The 21150-nt window shown below is 36.4% G+C and overlaps 1 protein-coding gene and 1 non-coding gene across 2 annotated transcripts in view; one reads left to right on the top strand and one right to left on the bottom strand.

Annotated features, from left to right (window-relative positions):
* The window catches only part of atrnl1a (attractin-like 1a), a 271222-nt gene that overhangs the window by 240828 nt on the left and 9244 nt on the right, over positions 1–21150 (top strand). Inside the window, exon 29 of the mRNA XM_016457834.1 lies at positions 14581–14689. Coding sequence (XP_016313320.1) covers positions 14581–14689 — 109 coding nt within the window. The remainder of the gene's footprint in view (positions 1–14580; positions 14690–21150) is intronic.
* On the bottom strand, positions 14967–15036 carry trnag-gcc (transfer RNA glycine (anticodon GCC)). Its single transcript has one exon. It is a non-coding gene; the product is annotated as a tRNA-Gly (tRNA).

The following is a 21150-nucleotide window of genomic DNA, read 5'->3' as shown; positions in this document are numbered from 1 at the left end:
GAGGGAGTGAAGGACACACTCCACCTTTTGTTTTGGAGGGTAGACGTCGTGGCTTTTGCAGAGCATTAGGGAGATGATTAATTTGTTGTTCGTGTAGACCATAGGCCGGCCTCTCTACCCCAGAGCAGTAATAGGATCGTATACTTACTCTCCTTCTGTCTCTCTGTTTCCCTCTCTGCAATTCAAATGGAAATTTGGCAAAGGGCCTCGGTGGCAGGATGGTCCTTTTTTTATCCCCAGGAACTGGCTAATGAATCAGTATGTGGAGCTCCACATAACCAACACAATGAGCTCCCCGAAGACCTTGAGCTGTGCACTACTGGAGGCCTGGAGCATGCTGGGAGGAATGTTGGAGGCCAAATGCGTCTGAAGTGGAGAGGCAAACTCCCTACAGTTATATATGTTTTTCAAGCAGTAATTCAAGTACAGTCACAATCTGTCTTTTGTGTTCTCTCTCTGGTAACATTCACACAGCGGCAGAATGCTGCTGTCTGCTGTTCTGGTTTGGAGTGCTGAATATGGTTATATTCACATACAGTTTGGTTATACACAACATGACAGCAATGTTTTATAATAGTGATGAGTGGCTATGGTCAAATAGTCGTCCTGCAATTGTTTTCCTATACTTTGTTGTTGTGATGTGTTTTTTTTTTTGAGGCAGTGCTTTATGCTGTTAGATACGGTATATACATTATTCAGGGATTCTGTGAAGAGATGGTTTGCCCAGAACGTCTTTCACCCTCATATCACTGCAAACCTGTATGACTTTCTCTTTTACGTGGAACACAAAAGAACAGTGTTTTTTCCCTCTCCATGCAGTAGAAGTCAATGGGGTCCAGTCTTGTTTTGGACACCACTGACATTCATTCTATAGATGTCAGACTCTGTTCCGTGTTTTGTGTGTGTTTTGCTCCCCATGTGTTTCCATGCCCATATTTGGTTTTCCTGTTCCTGTTCCCATTATGTTTCCTGATTAGTTCCATTAGTTCCAGCTGTGTCATTAATTATCTTTATTTGCTCCTGGGTATTTAAAGTGTGTTCTGCCCCTCGTTTCCCGTCCGGTATTGTTTATGTCAACCTCCTCGGCTACGTGTGTTTTCTTGGTTCCCTTGTTATTATTAAAGTCTCCTTGTTGATGTACTCCACGTCTCCTCGTTCATCGCTCCGCGCTCACAGTGTTCCACAGAAGAAAGTCATATGGTGTGAGCAGGGGTGTGAAGTAACGAATTACAAATACTCACGTTTGTACAGCGTTTATTATGAGGGGGTAGAATCCACAGCTCAGTACTCACTACTCAATACTCATGAGTACTTTTAAATAGGCTACTCTTTTACTCTTACTCAAGTAGTTTTTTTGGACAAGTACTTTTACTCTACTTGCACTACATTTTTTGGAAGGTAATGGTACTTTTACTTGAGTATATTTTTTCAGTACTCTTTCCACCACTGGGTGTGAGTAGAATGAGAAGATCATGACAGAGCTTTTATATTTGGGTGAACTATCCCTTTAAGACTGATTTGCTGATTGATTCAGGCAACCCAATGACTAGTTGATTTTGAAAATGTAGTATTGCATTTTTTTTTTCTTATTCTGTAATTTGTGAAGTGACACTTTTTGAGTGTCTAAACTCAATCATTTTCTCTTTCATCATGAAACTATTTTTGGAAAATCTTTTCAGTTTGTGAACTGGCTCTGCATTGTTACTCCTTATACTAGAGCCAAAACTTGATTGCAGTTATTTTTAATGTTTGGCCATGAAACAAATCTGATTCAAAGTTTGCTAACTCCATGTTTCCTTTGAAACTAAATTAACAGAGTTCCTAGTAACTCTTCACTGGAGAAACAGGAAATTGAGGCTGATTTCGAGTTCAGCAAAAACGAACAGCTCTGTCTATGCAAGGTAAATGCAGTGGATATGGTTTTGTTTCAGGATGGTCAATGTGTGTGTGCATTTGTTTTGCAGGCAATATTGCAAATTTTATCATAGTGTTTTTTTATCATTATTTTACATTTTTAGTCATTTTTTGACTAACTAACATGCTGAAAGGTCGGATTTTTTAATTTCAAAGGTGATAAGTTAAAAAAAATAATAATATTAAAAATAAACAAGAGTTTATTTCTGTATATTGTTTGACAGTTTTGTCATTGACTCGCTGCGTGTTTTTACATTTGCTATAAGTTAACAGACCATTAAATTGCTTCAGGAAAATGAACAAAATAAACAATCAAACAAATAAATACTTGCAGGATTTGCCAGAGTTACCCAAGTTTATGGCATTGTATCTTAATTAAAAAGTTTTGCAAAATCTGGAAGTGATCAAAGTCATTTCTTAAAGTTGGCAACATATTTCTGTAAATATTCAGTGCTTATTGCATCTTGACCAAACAGTCAAAAAACAGGATCCTCTAGTTTCTCTCATGGTTGTCGAAAGCCGTTTCTGTAATAAATTCAACAGGTTTTTAATACTTTACAGAATAAACTGCAAAATGCGTCAGATTTTATGTTCAATGCTACACATCTGATCTGCAGGAAAACATAGTGAGATATCAAGGTAATAAAACATTCAAGGCTTAAGCCAAAGAAGCCCACCTATAGTGCTTATCAAGATGAATGGTGATTCCAAACAGGTAGATGTCTCCACCTTGATAAAACCGGCTGCGGCCCATTTTGAAATGGTGACCCACCAGTTGAAAAGCACTAATCTCAACCAGTCAGTGCAGAAAAGCACAGCCACAAGGCAACTAGAAGCACAACAGCTAGCCTGACTGCAGCTCGGAGGCTGAAAATGAAAGACACCCGGCGAGAGTGTTTCTGACGCGCTTCGGATAACCTGCCAGCCACCCCGCATCCCTCTATTTTATTTAATCTCCTTTTCTCTCTCCTCTCTCTCACGTTCACTGTCTCTCCCATCTTTCTCTCTTAGCATCTCTTTCTCACACTCTTTTCATCTCTCTCTCGACCAGCAGATGGCCTGTTTGCCTTTTTGTCTTCCTCTCAACTCCAATCATTTCCTGCATTTTTGCTCTCTGTCATGCCAACTCGGCACAAACAGGTGCACACACACTCACGCTAATGTGTTTCACATGGTACTGACAGGTGTATGAGTAAGTGTGCCTGGCGCCGTAAGGCAAACATGACGGGCTGGCGTGGAGTCTGCTTAGTTTTATAACGTTCCTGATGCGCAGGCTGAAACATAACACAGACCTGAACTCAGGAGCTGTTCAACTTTCTCACACGCTGCCCATCTTTTAGTCTGTAGTTCCAGACTTAACCTATGCCTGATGGATTTTTAAAATATAGTATTTAAATGTGTGCATCTGGTGAAGGCATGTTTCAACAATTGAAAGGAGAATGCTGCCTCAATTTACTGTATGTATATAGTAATTATGTTGATGTCAGCCCCACCTCTGGGTTCTAATGATCTTTTAAATAATTTAATGCTTTTAAAGTTATTTTAAGTTCATTTTAAAGTTACTTCGAAAGTTATTTCAGAGTAATACTTAAAAATATACACAGGTTATTTTGATTAACTTCAATATATGATTAATCATTCTTGCTTCTATGATATCATTCTTGCATCTAAAGCCAAAAAATTTGCATAAAAATAAAAAAAGCATAATATAATACACATTGGCCCACATACTCCATAAAGGGGAAAAAATGGTGTAGAAAAATTTTCACTCAGAATTTGCTAGTTAATTAATTATATAAAGAAATGGCCAGTAACACTGAATTAAACGTGAAATTTTGAAGCACAAAGACTGAAATAATTTATTGTAAAATTCGCTCCAATAATCAGTTTTATTTACAAATATGAAAAACATCAGTGTAAACAATATTGGTAACACCTTACGATAATGTTGTTAACATTAGTTAACAACTAACATGAATGGTACTTCCACAGCATTTGTTAATCATAGTTAATGTTAATCTAAACATTTACTAATACATTTTAAAATTAAAAATTGTCTCTGACAACTAACATGAACATTTTTATTAAGTAACATTAAGAGGTTAATAAAGGCTGTAAAATATGGTAATTGTTAGTCATGCTAGTTTTACAAATGAGACCTTATTGGAAAGTATTACCATATATATAATGCTGTAAAATATGCTCATTTGTTAGTTCATGTTAGTTAATGCATTAAGTTATTGGAAAGTATTGCCATAATATTTTTGAATTTGCATTTGTTTTATTGTACAAACTTGCATCTAACATAAATGTAAAATCATATTTTATTAATATTGCAAGGTTGTTATTCACATATCATTCCACAGCCAGGCAGTACATGCTGCAGTAGTGTTGAGACTGGGTCCCACTCACCCGGTTATATATGCTGTGGTGGTTTTATTCATGAGCTAATGAGCTGATGGAAATCTAAAGAAGCCTAAACCTCCATATGCTCAGTATGTAGATGAGGAGTGTGTAGGGATCTTTTCTAAAGGGCAGAGAGACTCTTAACATTTAACCAGAAAATACTGAGTCTGATCTGAAAAGGGCATCAGTCCACTCTATCTGAACTGATAAAGAAATGTGAAGTGTGCGGGACGCTACATGCCCGTCAGGTACTTGGAGGATTCAGCCCACCAGTAAACGCAAACTGAATGTGAATGTTTAGCGAAGCAACAGCCTTCTCTATTTGCCTCCAAGTATTTTTTATCTATTATTTGTACAATACAGTTCAAAAGTTTGGGGTCAGTACAATGCTTTAATACTTTTATTCATCAGTGATGCATTAATTTGATTAAAAGACATTATAAAGACATTTAGAATGTTACAAAAGTTTTCTATTCTAAATAAATTCTGTTCTTTTGAATGGTCTACTTATCTATTCAATATTAAAAAATATTAAGCAGAACAACTGAAATGTTTCTTTAGCGCCAAATCAGATATATAAACAGTTATTTTAATTGTAGTAATATTTAATCATTGTATTCAATAATTATAATTGTTTTTACTGTATTTTGATTAAACTTTCTGACCCTAAACTTTTGAACGGTAGTGTGTTTTATTGGTTTAATATTAGGTTTTATAATATTTTGTAATATTTCAATATGTTGCTAAAGCTCAGAGCTTTCATGTTGTTTTTAGTAAATTCTGAACTTATGAAATGAATATGAATTTATGAATTTTAATCACATTGTAAATATGAAATTTCAAATGGAATGCTCATTCATGAAACACAGGCAGAACACAATAATTCATAAATCCATTATTGCTGGACTGCACTGAATTAAGCAATTTAAGTAAAATTGGTTTTAAAACTGGGTGTTTAACAGCCCCTCATTTTTGGTTCAGTGCCCTAAATCTGGCACTAAGACACTGTCATTAGTTTGGGATATCAAAGCCTGGGCTATTTTAAGTTGAGTGAGAATTTTACCATCAAACCTCCATCACTGTGGAAGAGATGCAGTGAACTTTGAGTTCTCAAATAGTGCAGGCAGAGTCTTCATGACTTCCTCAGAGGTTGAGGAAGAGACTAAGAGCTTTAGAGTAAACAGTCATAACTACAGTATGGTCTGAGGCCACCCTTACAAATGCTGCTCTTTAAATTGCCTTTTTCTTACTGCTTGTCTAATTGCTTGTCATTTAGCAGGCAGTTACATGTCATTTAGCAGGAGTTTATTATCCAGAACAACTTACAGTACACTAATTACAGAGTCTCACTAGTACAGCAAGGGGTTAAGTGCCTTGCTCAAGGGCATAATGTTCACAGAACTGGATGTTGGGATCAATGTTATGATTTCAGTAACTCTACATCACATGGGCCTGTACAGGGAGTCTACAGGCCTTACATTTTCATTTCTTTCTAGAAGACACATTTATTGTGAAGTGTCTCACACAAAAGTGCCGTCATTGTGTTTTTGATGATTACTTAGATATGATTATATCGATGCCAGTAGATGCAGCTAATAATTCAGCAGAATAGCTTATCAATGACATGAATGTCTTTTTTTTTTTTTTTTTAAGTTTGGGTTCTAAAATATTTTTATAGCATTGTTTGCTTCTAAATTGACTTCCTAAAAACTATTAGTGCTGGGCAACAATTAAAATTTTGAATCGCATGATTTTTCTGTGATTAATCGCATTATGCGCAAAATTCAATAATGAATTTAAAAGTAGTGTATTGCACACTTTTATTGTAAAAGTACTGCTGTATGAACAAAAGTGCAATAACATTTGGTTTGCAAACACTTTAAACAAATCTCATTTTCATACAACTCGTGTATTCTTGTGATGGTGCATCTTGAGGGAGGCTTATACAGTACATGCCGTCATTCGTTGCGATCCTAAGAACCTTCGCCTGTTTTTGACGGACGCTGCGTCCAAGCCGCATAGTACATACAAAATAAAAGTCAAAAAATCCTGTCAATTTCAAAATAAACACCGTATTTCACATCACTATATCCTTGCCAGGAGGCCAGAAGTGGTGTGTGAAATATAGATACAAGATAATTGAGGATGTGTTTTAGACAACTATACACAGCTACAAATCTTTTATCCTTGTCGTTCATAACTGGACTTTTAAGTGTATTAACTTTGTAGTTTACAGCACAACAAAGTAGAACATAGCAATAAATACAACTAATAAACTACAACTAGCTAACAGAATTAAACCGGACAAAACATACATATTTAGCCAACTTAGTCATGTTAAAAGACAAATAATCAAGACAAACAACGTCAGATAGGCAAATCAGCTAATGTCTGTCTACACTGGACGCTACAAAGCAACCGTTGCAAATCATTAGAATTTTGTGTCAGTACGTCATAGATGGAACGAGGCAGTAGTTTACTGTTGGGGATTTGTCGTGTCGCATCGCACCGCATCCAGTGTAGACAGCATCAATGTTCTATAGTATTTTGTTGCGTCACGCCACTCGCGTCTGGTGTAGACCATAGATGTTGGTGTTAGGTGATTTGGTTGGTGTTGGGTCCACCCCAAATGCTCTCATTGGTTGAGACGCATGATGACGCACATCCCACCTCTCCTGTGACCCATGGTTTGTCTGTATGTGTATTCAGAGCCAGTGAGCAACGGACTTTCAAAGTAATAATAATAAAATAATAAAACTACGTTAATGCGCAATAAAATGATCCCACCCCTCCTGTGACCCATGGTTTGTCTTTATGTGTATTCAGAGCCAGTGAGCAACGGACTTTCAAAATCATAATAATAATAAAACTGCGTTAATGCGCGATAAAATAATTGTCGGCATTAATTCATTAATGCGCTAACGCGATAATAACGCGTTAACTTGCCCAACCCTACTAAAAACACATTTTACTGTATCAGTAAAAACAAGAAACAAGAAACTCCTGAAACAAGTTATCTTCATTGTGTTAGATTATTGTATCATTAGATTATTGTAACATTTTCTTCAAAATATTGACTCAGCAATGCAGTTGCCCCAACCGAATCTGGTATCAATAATGTTAAAATATAAAAAATACCAGAGTCTGCTTTCTGTTGTGCCAGAATGTTTTGTCAGCTCTGCTGATCATGCTTTGCGTTCCATACAGTATATACATCCCAGTTCTTGAAGGGTAGACATCTGTGTTGGTTGACAGAAAATATGGCAAAGAGACATGGAACATATTTACATACTCAAATGAATAGTTTTGGATTTGATTCTACTTTATCAGCACTCCCTCTCTTTCCCTATTCACTTTCCTTTAATTCATCAAATGAATATTTATTCATTTGGCAGACATGAATTTCCAAAACAACTTAATTTCAAGGTGTATATTTTGCATTATTATTCTTTGGACTTGAACCCATGACCTTGGTGTTGCTAGCACCATGCTCTTACAGTCGTGCTACACCATTCTCCTCACCTTTCAGTGTTTAGGACCTCTCATTTATGACAAAGCCTTTGCACTTTATCCCTCCGTGATTCACAGACCTGATGGCCCCTCAACTAACGTTCCCACTGTTTTACAGCCCATCTTTGAGAGCGGAGCAGGGGCTTCACATTCAGGGACGGATGAAGTTCTGGCTATAACATAAGACCGATGTGGGTGCATAATGTTTGGATGCAGCACATTCAGAATTCAGGACACCACCTACCTCAAAATCCCATAGAGCAGTCAGAGCCCCTTAGGGCTGCTCAAGCACTTTGGAGTGGGAAGACGGAGAGTGAAATGCAGAAAGTTTGCTAAAAAGCAAAGCTCTACCACATAAGGCACATAATGCCTTGGGTGAAGATGTTAACACAAATGCAAGTTTTTAACAAGCCTTTTGTTTTTCTAAATGTCAAATATTTCAATATCAAAACATAAAGTCAGAACACTGTTGATTCAAAGGGAGATTTTAATGGTAGTCTTTAGTGAGCATACCATTAAAAATTCCTTTGAGAGTAAAAGTGTTGACTTTGTTTTGATATTTCTTATATTATATTTTTTTTCATGCACTTGTATCAGTTGTTTTTGAGTGCAAATGTCAAATATTGAAATTACTTTCCATCGGTCATGAAATGTCCTATAATATAAATGTCACATATGAATATCCACTCGTATATTTTAGTAGTTATTTCTCTAAAGGAACAGCCACTATGGGTCCTCAATGAATCTCAGCCACTACCCGAGACCTGAAGTCCTCCTCTGAGGGCACCTAGTACCCCCTTCCTGATTTATATGCTGTATTACTTAGCTTGATTAATTTGGATCACCTCACCACCCATTCTGAACAGTCAATCTCCCCTTGCACACCCTGATCAATCTGTCATGAAGAGTCCATCACTTCACTGTTAATGCCCTTCTTCTTGAAGGTGTCATTTTAATAAAATAGCTATTAACAAGGATTAAAATTAAATGTACAAATATCCTGCCCAGCTCTGGTGGATGAACAGGCTGCTTCAGTGAGTGGGGGATGGATAAATCTAAGCTAATGAAGGCTTTTAAAGAGATTAATGCTTCACCCAAGAGAATCCAAGTCCTGCTTGGATGCACACTCTCTCTCTCCCGCTCACTCCATCTTTCTTCGCATTTCCTGGTGTCCGGGGCCACTGCAACAGGTGCAACTGGGAATATATTTCCACAGCCACCTCAAAATATATTTTGTGGACAAATTCACATTGTGATGTATTCATGTTGTTGTATTAAATAATAAATATTGATGACAATTAATAGTGAGGTTTCATTTGTTAATATTGGTTAACTACATTAGTTAACATGAACTAAAAATGAACAGCATTTCTGTAGAATTTATTAATATTGGTCAATCTTAATTTCAACTTTTACTAACACTTTTAAAATCAAAAGTTATATTTGTTAACATTACTTAATTCACTGTGAACTAACATGAACAAACAATGTACAGTTATGTTTTTATGCTGATGATGCACTGCAATAATACACTGTGTCATCTGCATAAAGATGATTCCTCACATTAGAGGTATTATCACAGATGTTATTTAAATATGAAGAAAATAAAATGGGTCCTAGAACTGACCCTTGAGGAACTCCTTTACAAACAGGCATGATAGATTAAGTACAACCCTCTAACTCTAAAAGTATTTGGCAAACCATGTAATAGCATTTTCATGTCTGAAAATCTTAGTGTACAACTTCTTTAAAAGGATCATCCTTGTCAAAAGCCTTTGATAAATCCTATGTGTTTATGCTATTTGAGATTATTTTGGGGAGGATATGGTCCCATCGCAATTTAATGCTGAAGTATGGAGTGCCAATATGGAGTGTACAGTATAATTCATTGTTATATTATTATTATTATAATAGTATGTTTCTTAGAACGCATATGTTTGTATGCGGTCCAATACTTTAGATAGCTGTCAAAGTCAACTCTTTGTAGTTTCATCCATTTGCATAGAGGACATTACTGTATGTCATAATTAGGAGACAGAATGTCAAACATTTTTTCCTTTTTTTCTTCATAAAAAGGAACATATTGCTGAGTGCAACGTTAATGGCCATTGTATTTCAATATGTGTTCCCAAGGAGCTGCTCTTTGGCAGGTTCATTTGGAAACTGATGTATGAAGGATTATTTGAGAATTAAATGGAACCTATTTCCTCATGTTGATGAATTCATCATCTCTGAAACCTAACACAAACATAGGTAGCACAACGTATAATTAGCCTGTACGCTTCAGCACTTAAACCTATTAGCCACATCTGTCAGAGGAAAAGCAGAAAAGGGACAAGAGAATTTGTGCTTAGTCAAACTATAAGAGTTTTTGAGAGGGAGAAATAGCAAAGAGGATGATGGTGATGAGTTAAAAAGAGAAGTAAAAAAAGGAAAGGAAAAAGAGAAGATTCTCTGCTGCGGCACTTTTGTAATTGTGCACTACTTCTATGTCCATCCACACAGCAGTCATTGATTAGAGATCAAAGGTTAAAAGCTTTGGCTGGCAACTGCTGAAGTGAAGCATCTCTATCACTGAATACCTCAGACCAGATGTAAGTAAACATTGTACTACTCTTTGACCCCTGCGGTCACTGTACACCTCCCTATAGTCAGACGGTCTTAGGCCACAGCGGAGGCTGTGCAGTCACAGGCGTTCAATGCAACAGCTCGCCCTCAGCCGTGACCTTCAGACCCATTACACCAATAGTCGTAAAGCTCTCACAGTAAATGTACTTCCTTTTGTCTTCAATTCATTTACTTGCAAGCACAGTCCAAAATCAACATTTTGCTCTTTGTACTGATGGTGAGTGATTTACTTAAGGTGAGTGAATACTTATATGCCCATGAAACTGTATTTTGCATTATTTTTATTTTTAAAAAATGTTCCCCATATTTGTCACTTTCTTCACCCCTAATAAGTTTGCATCCCCGATATTTATCCCACATGGAGGCTTGGAAAAATTTAAGGGATTAAAAGGGGCGTTTACGTTTTTGACACTTAAGTCTCTGTGTAAAGTACAAAAACACAAATTTGTAAAAACAGTGATGTCATGCGCAAGTGTGTTACATGTTCACATAGTGTTTTGCCAACTACTGGACAGGGTTGTGACGGTGAGGAAATTTTCCCACTGGTTAATTGACGTGTGACAACACCGGTAATACCGGTATTACCATGGGGGGGGGGGCTTTCCTTCACTGTTAAATGGCTTGGAAAAGCGCAGTGCGCATTTTACTTTCACTTTCAAAGTAGCGGCAATTCGGCGTCAAGCAATTGTACGTTTGAGATTTCCCTCTTTTCCTCGCTTCCCTTCACATTAAAATGGCTTGTAAAAACGCTGTGAGCATTTTACTTTCAATTTCAAATTAGCGGCAATTCTGCGTCGATTCAATTCAAGCAACAACAAAATACAACATCAAACTCATAGAACTTTTATTAACAAAACAAATAAAAATACACCATGCTATATGCCTAATATAAAATAACAAATTACTTAGGCTACACAAAGTTTAAACGGGTATATAAAACTGAAAATCAGCAAACACTGTGGAAGCAAATAAATAAGAAACATAGAAAGTTTATTAGCAAAACATAAGAAAGCTTGGGGGCACGGCATATACACGTTGATCTAAAGTAAAATAAATAAAATATACAAAGTTTAAATAAAGTAAAAATCAGCAAACACTGTGGAACAAAATAAATAAGAAACGAATGTTAAAAAAACTTCCAAAATCACCTTAGATAAATGGCAAAATTCAAAAGCCTTTTCAAAATCCAAAATATTGCCAAACAGGTGCTTTTGCATTTCGTTTCTAAACTAAATCTTCTGCCATTGTCTTGTCTTTCACCTCACTCTTCTTTTCAGTCAGCTCGACTCACTCTCCTCACGTGATAAATGCAATCTGACTCCTGCTGTTGATCTGTGATTCCACTTTCGTTCAGCATGCTGCATTGAGCAGCCGCGTTCAGTTTTTAATAGTGTCTGTCCTCTAACTGAACTAAATGATTTTTGTTACTATAAAAAATTCAAAACAAAATGGGGGGCAGTGCCTCGGTGGGCAGAAGACATAACCGTGTTGCGGCTTAACACCGGTATCACCGTAAACACCGACTCTCGCAGCAAGCCTACTACTGGACTGGCGTGCATAATACATCATTTTAATTTGTTTTCACGCATCCTTGTGGATGGGTATCATTTTGACAACGTTGTCATCAGTACATAAAAAACTTGGAAAAACTGCATTAAGATGCTGTAAGTGGCAAAATTTTATTGTATCAATTTTTGATCACTTACAAAATTAAAGCTAGCAGATGTGATGTCCTTACCAAAGCCAATATTTACTTACTTTTGGCATTTGCAGAGTGCTAATTTTGGACCGTTTAGAAATCTATAAAACACAGAAAGCTGCAATGGTCTAGATAGGAAAACATACAGAATTATTGTGATTTGGGAGACAGTGGCAAATAAAAAAAATTCCCCATGTACTACTTATGTTTACACTAAACTCTTTATTAGCAATTATTATGTAACGTGGTGTTAAGTAACATTTGCAACCCATAACGGTAATAACAGACGATTTAAGGATTTTAAGAATTCTGTCCTTTGTTCAGGTTCCTGTCATTCAAACACTCTTTTAATGTGTGTAACGCAGCTTCTATAATAAACAAACACCCAGCAGTGGGCCAACTGTATGCATAAATTTTTAAAGCTCTGCCCATTTTGTTTATGCACTATAAACACCCCCTAAAATGCAAATGAAGGAGAAATCCACTTTCACCACCTGCTGGTGCTTCTCTGTGTAGTTTAGGGATTGGACTGCCCTCATTTACACTCAATCAATCATAAGCCCTTATTTAACTATTGAATTTATGTCGCCTAAACAGATGATGGGATCCTGACATGGTTTTGTTGCAGGCTTAAACAGAAATGAATTAGGCCCTTAGCCATGTCACAAAGTGAAAAAAAGGCTAATTTTAAATTTTCAAATAATCCAGAGTGACAATTGAAGTAGATTGGACTATAATGTTTGTATGTGAGCATTAGCAACTCCGCTAAAACATGGTGTTTATTTTCTGTGACAGAAGTGAATTTTGTGAAAGAAAACAGATTGTTTTTGGTGACAGGTGAGCTGTGTGTTGGGAAAATATAGAGGTGTCTATGTATTACCCACATACTGCTTCGAATCAACAATTATTGTTCATTGACCATCACACGGCCACCATCTAATAGAGGATCATCATCTTGGGGATGATGGGTAATAAGAGGGATTTCTCAATCTGTTGGACTCCTGGCATAACAAATCGATTATCCTTATGTCTCATGAATTTAGACAATGATGCCGAGATGCTCATTCTGAGTTAATTTCCATATGATGTCTGTGAAGACGTCTTGTTATAAATATTCAGCAGTCATATTTAATAAATGAATAATTCTAGTCATCAAGTACAGGGCAACTGCCTCTCCACATGCATTCTAAACACTTTTTGGTTTGGTGAAGAGAGCAAAATATGGCATTTTAGAGGTGCTACAGCAATTTCAGATCACGTTTTGGCCACCAAATTTTGCATCAGATTATTACTGATGGCAGTTTCATTCAGGCATTCAGTGGCATTTTGTTCTTGTGAAGTACAGTTCACGGCCTGTTCTTTCAGGTGTCTATATAGAAAGAGTGTGAAATGGTGAAAAGAGCAAGGCCATTTACAGATACTCCTTCACATGTTTAAACAGAAAGCTGTTAAGGGAAACCTGCGGTGCATCTTTGAACGAGGCACTTTTGCCTTTTTGAAGAAAATGCTGGAAAGGCTAGACTGAAGCTTAAATGGCCTTAAATGCAGGCTTTAACGTGTGTGAATTTTCTTAAGTGGAGGCAGGAAAAAAATTCAAATACAAGCTTCTTGTGTTATGGTCAGTCTCATATTTTGCAGTAGATGCTCGCATCAGGTTTATATATTATTATACACATTACTGTTCTCTTGTGATCAACAAGGCTGCATTTATTTGATCAAAAATACAATAAAACAGTAATGCTGTGAAATATTGTTACAAGTTAAAATAATTGTTTATATGAAAATATATTTTCATATATTTTAAAATGCAATTCATTCCTGTGATGACCAACCTGAATTGTCAGCATTCATTACTGCAGTCTTCTATGTCACGTGATGCTTCATAAATCAATATGCATATTCTAATATTCTGATTGACACAAGCTTGATGAATATAGGTGTTTGTTTCATTCAAAAAAACAAGACAAACAAACAAAGATAATATACTATACTGTATATGGTCAGAGTGTATACAAAATAGTGGAGTCTCTGAAATGTTGGCATCTGAAAATAAATGCAGATCCTAACAGTATAAGTCTGCCAAGTAAATCTCTATGGTATAAAAGTGTTGTTAGAGCCCTGGCTGGCAGAAGCCCAAAACCATTAACTCAGTCATGGTTTACTAGTACTGATTTCTGACTTGTGGGTGATTTATTTGATTTACATGAATTTGAAGTAAACAGTTTTATGTCTGGGAATTCACTAGTATGACATAAGTAACTTTTTAAAAATTTCCAAAATTGTGTTTTATTTATTTATTTATCTGCAATGAATGGCCCTGTGTTTGACATCATGAATTCTGGGAGCTTGTGCCACTGTACTGTTGTTGCAGGAAAAGTCCATATGTGTCATGCAGTGAATTAATCACTCTTCTTTTCTCTCAGGCTGGTCCCATAACGGTGGAGCCATGTTTTGGGAATTGTGCTGCTGTGCAAACATTGCTGATGAGTCTTCCACAGGCATCTTCTGGAGTGCCTCCCCCCGGCCAGTGTGGTGAGAACTCACAATTCAACATTCACTTAACATTTTAGCTCCACGTGCAATATTAACATACAGTTCTATATTTGTTTTTATTTATTTATATATTTACATATTTTTCACTAGCAAAAATGCAAATGAAGCACAGTTTATTAAAAAAATGTATTGGAAGGAAATCAAACCTAGGCCGAGGAATGTGGATTGAGTTTCAGCTTAAGGTGCAGTTACATAGATACATATACATAGATTTATAGCAAAAATTCCTGAAGCACAGTTGAAAGAAAACAGCATTTGCATTGGCCGGGAATCGAACCCGGGCCTCCGCGTGGCAGGCGAGAATTCTACCACTGAACCACCAATGCATATGAATGAGGAATGTGGGCGGGGTTTGACTTTTAAAGGAACCTTTAATCCTTAAACAGGCAACGTGTACTACAGGATACATGTTCTTTGCCGTTTGTATGTGGCTTAGTTCAAGTTTTTCCATGGTGCAGGACATATCTTCAAACATTGCCTTAAGATGGTGGAAAAAGTCATGTATTGTTCATGCTGTTAAGCACATTTTCATATCCCATGAGGTCTTTACAAAATTGATGTAAGACAAATGTATAGCCACATTATTGACAATCTGTAAATGTTAAGTTTAAAAAGTGAGTATATGTTAAACTGACATGTTATTCTGGTGTTAGTATGTTTAGATGACTGCGTCTTATTTTTAACAAGTGTATCTCCAACCTAAATCAAACACACCAAAATCAGCTAAAAGTCTTCAGGTATACTTAAAAATTACGTGCAGGTGTGTTTGATTAGGATAGGTAATATTGGTTTAATTATAAATAGTCTTTTATTTTTTAATACCTTCAAAGGTCAGCATATCCTGTCAGATACAACTCATAAAATGTAAAATATATCAAATATATCAAAAATTATTTTGGATAGGTTTTACTTAAGTCCAGATGATATAAAAAGTGACATTAAATGATTTTAACCATTTTCCATTTTTGTCAATTTCAAGGTAAAGTTCACCCAAAAATTAAAAATTCTGTGATAATTTACTCACCCTTAAAGGGTTAGTTCAACCGAAAATGAAAATTAGGCTGTTTTTTACTCACCCCCGATGCATCCTAGGTGTATATGACTTTCTTCTTTCAGACGAATCCAGTCGGAGTTATATTAAAAATTGTCTTTGATCTTTCAAGCTCTATCGTTGTACTCAGCGGGTGTTGCAGTGCTTCGGTTCAAAAGACGTGAAATAAAAAGCACCTTTCCATAAAAAAAAGTGTCTCACACGGCTCCGGGGGGTGAACAAAGACCTCCTGTAGCGAATCGATGCGTTTTTGTAAGAAAAATATCCATATTCAAAACGTAATAATCACTTTAATCTAGCTTGCGCCAGCAGTTGTACACAGAAGCAGTTCCGGGGGAATGACGTAAGAGGTCAGCTTTGCGCATGCGCCGGTGAGTCTCGTGAAAACCAACGTTTGTTTACAGGATCAAAAGAAGCAAAGTTTCCTTACTTTAGCAAAGGAAAACAAGTCTCCTCTTGGCTTATATCGAAATCCTCTGACATTCTTGTTTACAAATCCTCGTTTTGTACTTCTAATTAGTGACCATTTTTTTGTTTCGATCTCTCCGCGTGAATATGGATATTTTTCTTACAAAAACGCATCGATTCGCTACAGGAGGCCTTTGTTCACCCCCCGGAGCCGTGTGAGACACTTTTTTTTTATGGAAGGGTGCTTTTTATTTCATGTCTTTTGAACCAAAGCACTGCAACACCCGCTGAGTGCAACAATAGAGCTTGAAAGATCAAAGACAATTTTTAATATAACTCCGACTGGGTTCGTCTGAAAGAAGAAAGTCATATACACCTAGGATGCATCGGGGGTGAGTAAAACACAGCCTAATTTTCATTTTTGGATGAACTAACCCTTTAAGTTGTTCCAAACATGCATGAGTTTCTTTCTTCTGTTGAACACAAAATAAGATCCTTTGAAGAATGTTGGTAACCAAACAGTTGCTGGTAGCCATTGACTTCCATAGTATGGGAGAAAAAATATTTTTATTGGTTTTATTTGATCAGAGAGATACAAAAACAATTACAACAACTGTTTCGACCTATTATTATTATGTTTTCATTCAATTAAAAAAGTAAATAAATTAAAATAATAAGTAATAGTAAGCATTAATTACAGGATGCTCTGTGCAACCAGATGGTGTAGTTATGACATCTACCAACAGGGACTAATTAGGCTAACCAGCCAAACACTGACCCTTTGGTCTCTGGCTGTCTACATCTCATATTGTTCTCATCCTGTCTCACATGCATACATTTCCTCATCCTTTCTCTTTTTCATTCTCTCATTTAATTGTCATTTTTTTCTGTCCTCATACCCAGTTTCTTTGTCTCTGTGGTGTGGCTGTGTTCATCATGTAACCGTGATGAATGAGCTGAAAAATGAGCTGCTGTAAATGGTACTGCAGCAGGAAGTAGCGGTTCAGAGATGCAATTTGCGGCACTCTGCAAGCCAGCAACATCTTCTGACTGCAATATGACACTGACACCACTGCACCTCATTGAAAGACAGAAAGATAAAGAATGGGAGGGGTGGGAAAAAAGGAGAGAGAGAGGAATAAATTATTAAAGATGAGGTGAAAACAAGAGATCAAATGCATGTTGGGAGTCCAATAGTGCTGACTGATCAGAGGAATAAATCTGACAGGGATAAGGTTATCCCCGAGGAAAATCAAATCCAAATACTCTAAAAGACTCAGTATTCCAGCACACTGACTGTGCGGTCTGTGAGGGCCTAATACCTGCTCTTTGATTTAATGAACACTGGCGCATGTGAATCTGTAGGCTCCTGCGCTGCTGCTGCTCTTGATAAAGACTGAAAAGCCATATTTGGCCTGATACTCTGACGCTGAAGGCATATGACAGATTTTTGGAGATGGTTTGGTTGAGATGCAGGATGCCTTTGTGTTTTACAGACACATATAGCAAGGGTGAATCATAAAATATGCAGCAACATTTCACCTTGAATTACACTAAAATTTAGAGCGATTCGGCCTGCAGCATGTGGTAATGCCACTCATAGATAATGGAGAACGTGTAAACAAGCCTTAAATCAAAAGAATGTTTATGTTCAATATTTTATCAGTGTTAAGGCAGAATTGTAGTTGCCTGAAGGTCTACTGAAGTGTTATTTTCTTAAAGAGGAAGTGTGTCATTGCTGCACCTCTAGCGACGCCAAACAGAATTTAAAAAATAAAAAATTATTGATGAAAACAATGATTGAAAAAGTTCTCCAAGTTTCAAACAGTCCCATCTGTGCAGACTGTCTGCATATAGCCCAAACTTAGTAACCACACACGTCATCTGTGCCTGAATTTGCTGCGCTAATTTATGGGTCTTCAAAGCTGGACCGTTGCATTCAGGAACTACTCAGAGAAGATTGAAAATGGCAATAAAAACATCAGAGATAAAATGACAACAGTGTTTGAGTTTGGACAGTAGGTGGGGGAAAAAAAGTGTAGGCTTCAGATAGCAATTCCATTTGGCGCTGCTAGTGGTGCAGAAATTATGTACTTCACCTTTAAAATAAAGAAGGGCTGTCAAGATGTTAGGTGATTGCTTATGCACTAGATCCTGTTGTAGGTCACTAGATACTTTAATAGTGGTTCAATTTAAAATCAATGTTTGGATATTTAACATTAATTATATATTATAGATGTGTATAATCCAGCTTACAGGCAATTCAATGCCCCTCAAGTGTGATATTTCTTAAAAGTTGCGGTGAAGGGTAAAGTAAGAAGAGATGTCAATATAGAAGACATTTGGTGTGAATGGTTGTCTTAGCTTATTCTTTTGCTTTCATCTGAAAAGCACTCAAGGAGAGGACAGGGAAGGGTCATGCTAGATCAACTCTGAACTGTGGAGCACAAACAATTTGTCTCTGAAGAACAATCCATATACGAAAAGCCAGCTACATATATATTTGTAGCATTGCCTTCATGCTCTTGAAAGTTGACACTGTATGAATGTCAATTGCAGGCTGTCTTTTTTATATTTTAAGGTATTTAGATCAATAAATTGTGCTTTACGATGAATTAAAGCCTTTTTATGCATAGTTCTTCTGTTTTGCTGTGTAACGACATTACATGCAGGGTAGGGATTGGCAAAATGTATTCATTTGTTCCTCAAGATTCTGTCTTACTCTTTTATTTCTCCAGAACAGTCCAGCAGTAGTGTGGCATCTTGAGTTTGTCCTTTGATGTTTCTGTTCCTCTGTATGTTGTTTAGAGAACCTGCTTTTGGTTGCTTCTCTTGCTTAAAAATGATTCTGATGGCAATATTTAGGCTTTTTAGTAATCTAAAAAAGTAGACGTTCTAGTAAAGTTTGAGAAGCTATAAAGAGAAAAGAGACTATAACAAGATTTCTTTGTTTTTTTCTCATTCATCGCAGTCTTTTCCTCAACAAGGGCAATATTTCAGACAGCAGGTACTTGCTGTGACTTCTCAGTGTACTTGCGCGGTTTATAAACCAGACAGTCATGTGGAGGTCATACTGCTCTTGAGCCATGAGTGATATCACTTCCTGTCTTTTCATCCTTTGCACTGTCAGCGTCTTCTCACAACTCGCTTTGGGTCTTTAATTCACCTTTTAATGCAAACTCAATTTAAAATTATGGATTGCAGTCAAAATGAAAGCCTATTCGCAACCCATTTTATGTCTGTTATGAGACATATTTGTAAAGTGAAACTTGATGTTGTCTTGCAGAAATTGATTTTACTGTACCAGAATGGAGCCTGATAGAGTTTGCAGAAACAGTACTTAAATAACTGTTTGGATGCTGCTTAAAATTAGCTACAGCATTCAAACATTTGGGGTCAGAGAAATATTTTTTTTAAATAAATAATAATTGTATTAATAAAGGGCGCATTAAATTGATCAAAAGTTGTAGTAAAATTTTCTATTTAACAAAAAATTCTAAAAAAAAAAAAAAAAAAGTATGACAATATTTAGAAAAATATTAAGCAGCACAACTGTTGTCAGCATTGATAATATGAAATGTTTCTTGCCCAGGAAATCAGCATATTAGTAACTGCTGAAAATTCTGCTTTGCCGTTTGCCATTTACAGAAATAAATGAATACATTTGTAAAATATATTAAAAAGGAAAACAGTTATTTTAAATTTCAATAATATTTCACAAAATATAACTTTTTTTAATGTATTTTCATCAAATAAATGCAGCTTTGGTAATCATAAGAGACTTCTTTCAAAACCATTCAAAAATTCTAAAAAATGTCAGAAGAGTAGCTGTTATATTTGGATTTAAGATTTCAAAGAAAATTTTTAGTTTTGAAATAACAGACTAATGAATCGTTCAATCAAAATTGATTCAGCTGATTTAGTGAAAAGCACATTATTATGCTGCATTTGTTGCATTATTTGATGTCATATCTTGTTCAATCACATGCTTATCATGTATAACCTACCTGTAACTGCTGTTTCCCTACTGTAGTATAAACTGAACCTTCACAAGCACACACACTTCCACACTTACACAGGTGAACGTAGCAAGTCTCACACTGAGAGTCAGGTAGAAACAGCAGAGCAGAACATCTGTTGGTAAGATAACGGATTGATTCTCCTGCAAGTACAACCACAGCTCTCAGACAACATATCAGCAGAGTACTTGCAAAACACAATCCCACTATTCATCCCTCTCATCTGCTTATTCAGATGAAGAGGTACACCGCCAGTGACTGGGACAGTCAAGGGGGGTGTAAAGTGAACAGGTAGCAGTAATAAACAAGGAAAGTCATTCCAATCACTCCACATTTCATTTTTACAGCTAGCATTTCTGTCAAATATAGATCTTCTGTGTAAGTAAGGAACATTAAAATACAATAAGTACGGGACAATACAGAGTCATCTGGTCATTATTGCAAAATAAGCCTCGACAGGGTGATCAAGTCCCTGATGTGAAACCCCCTGAAAGGGTTTATTTTGTGTTAATGACCGGCTGACTGTACATTATTGCATTTCAACAGCTACTTGTCAAATAAATACACGTACATGAACAAGGCTTTACTTTGCTTAGTTCTGGTTGACAAACACGATATTAGTTAATATTTTTCGGTTAATTTCGCGACCTTTAAGGTCCTTGCACACTGAGTCTTAAATGTTTACATGTGTTTTTTCAGTTTTTTCATATTCGTCATTCTTTCCTATCAAAATGCTTGCTACGGATGCGAAAACGCAGAAATTTTTTTTTTAGGATGGACGAAAGTTTCGGAGGCAGTTTGTAAATGTTATTGACACAACGTGAGGTCGTATTTATTTAACGTGTGACAATTTCGGACTCAGTGTGCAATGACCTTTAAAGGGATAGTTCACCCAAAAATTAAAATTCTGTCATTAATTACTCACCCTCATGTCGTTCTAAACCTGTAAGACCTCCGTTCAT

The sequence above is a fragment of the Sinocyclocheilus anshuiensis genome, unplaced genomic scaffold, assembly GCF_001515605.1.
Source record: "Sinocyclocheilus anshuiensis isolate Anshui unplaced genomic scaffold, SAMN03320099.WGS_v1.1 scaffold63, whole genome shotgun sequence".
NCBI lineage: Eukaryota > Metazoa > Chordata > Actinopteri > Cypriniformes > Cyprinidae > Sinocyclocheilus > Sinocyclocheilus anshuiensis.
Note: the sequence above shows the minus strand (reverse complement) of the source record. Positions and strands in the feature narration are given on the sequence as shown.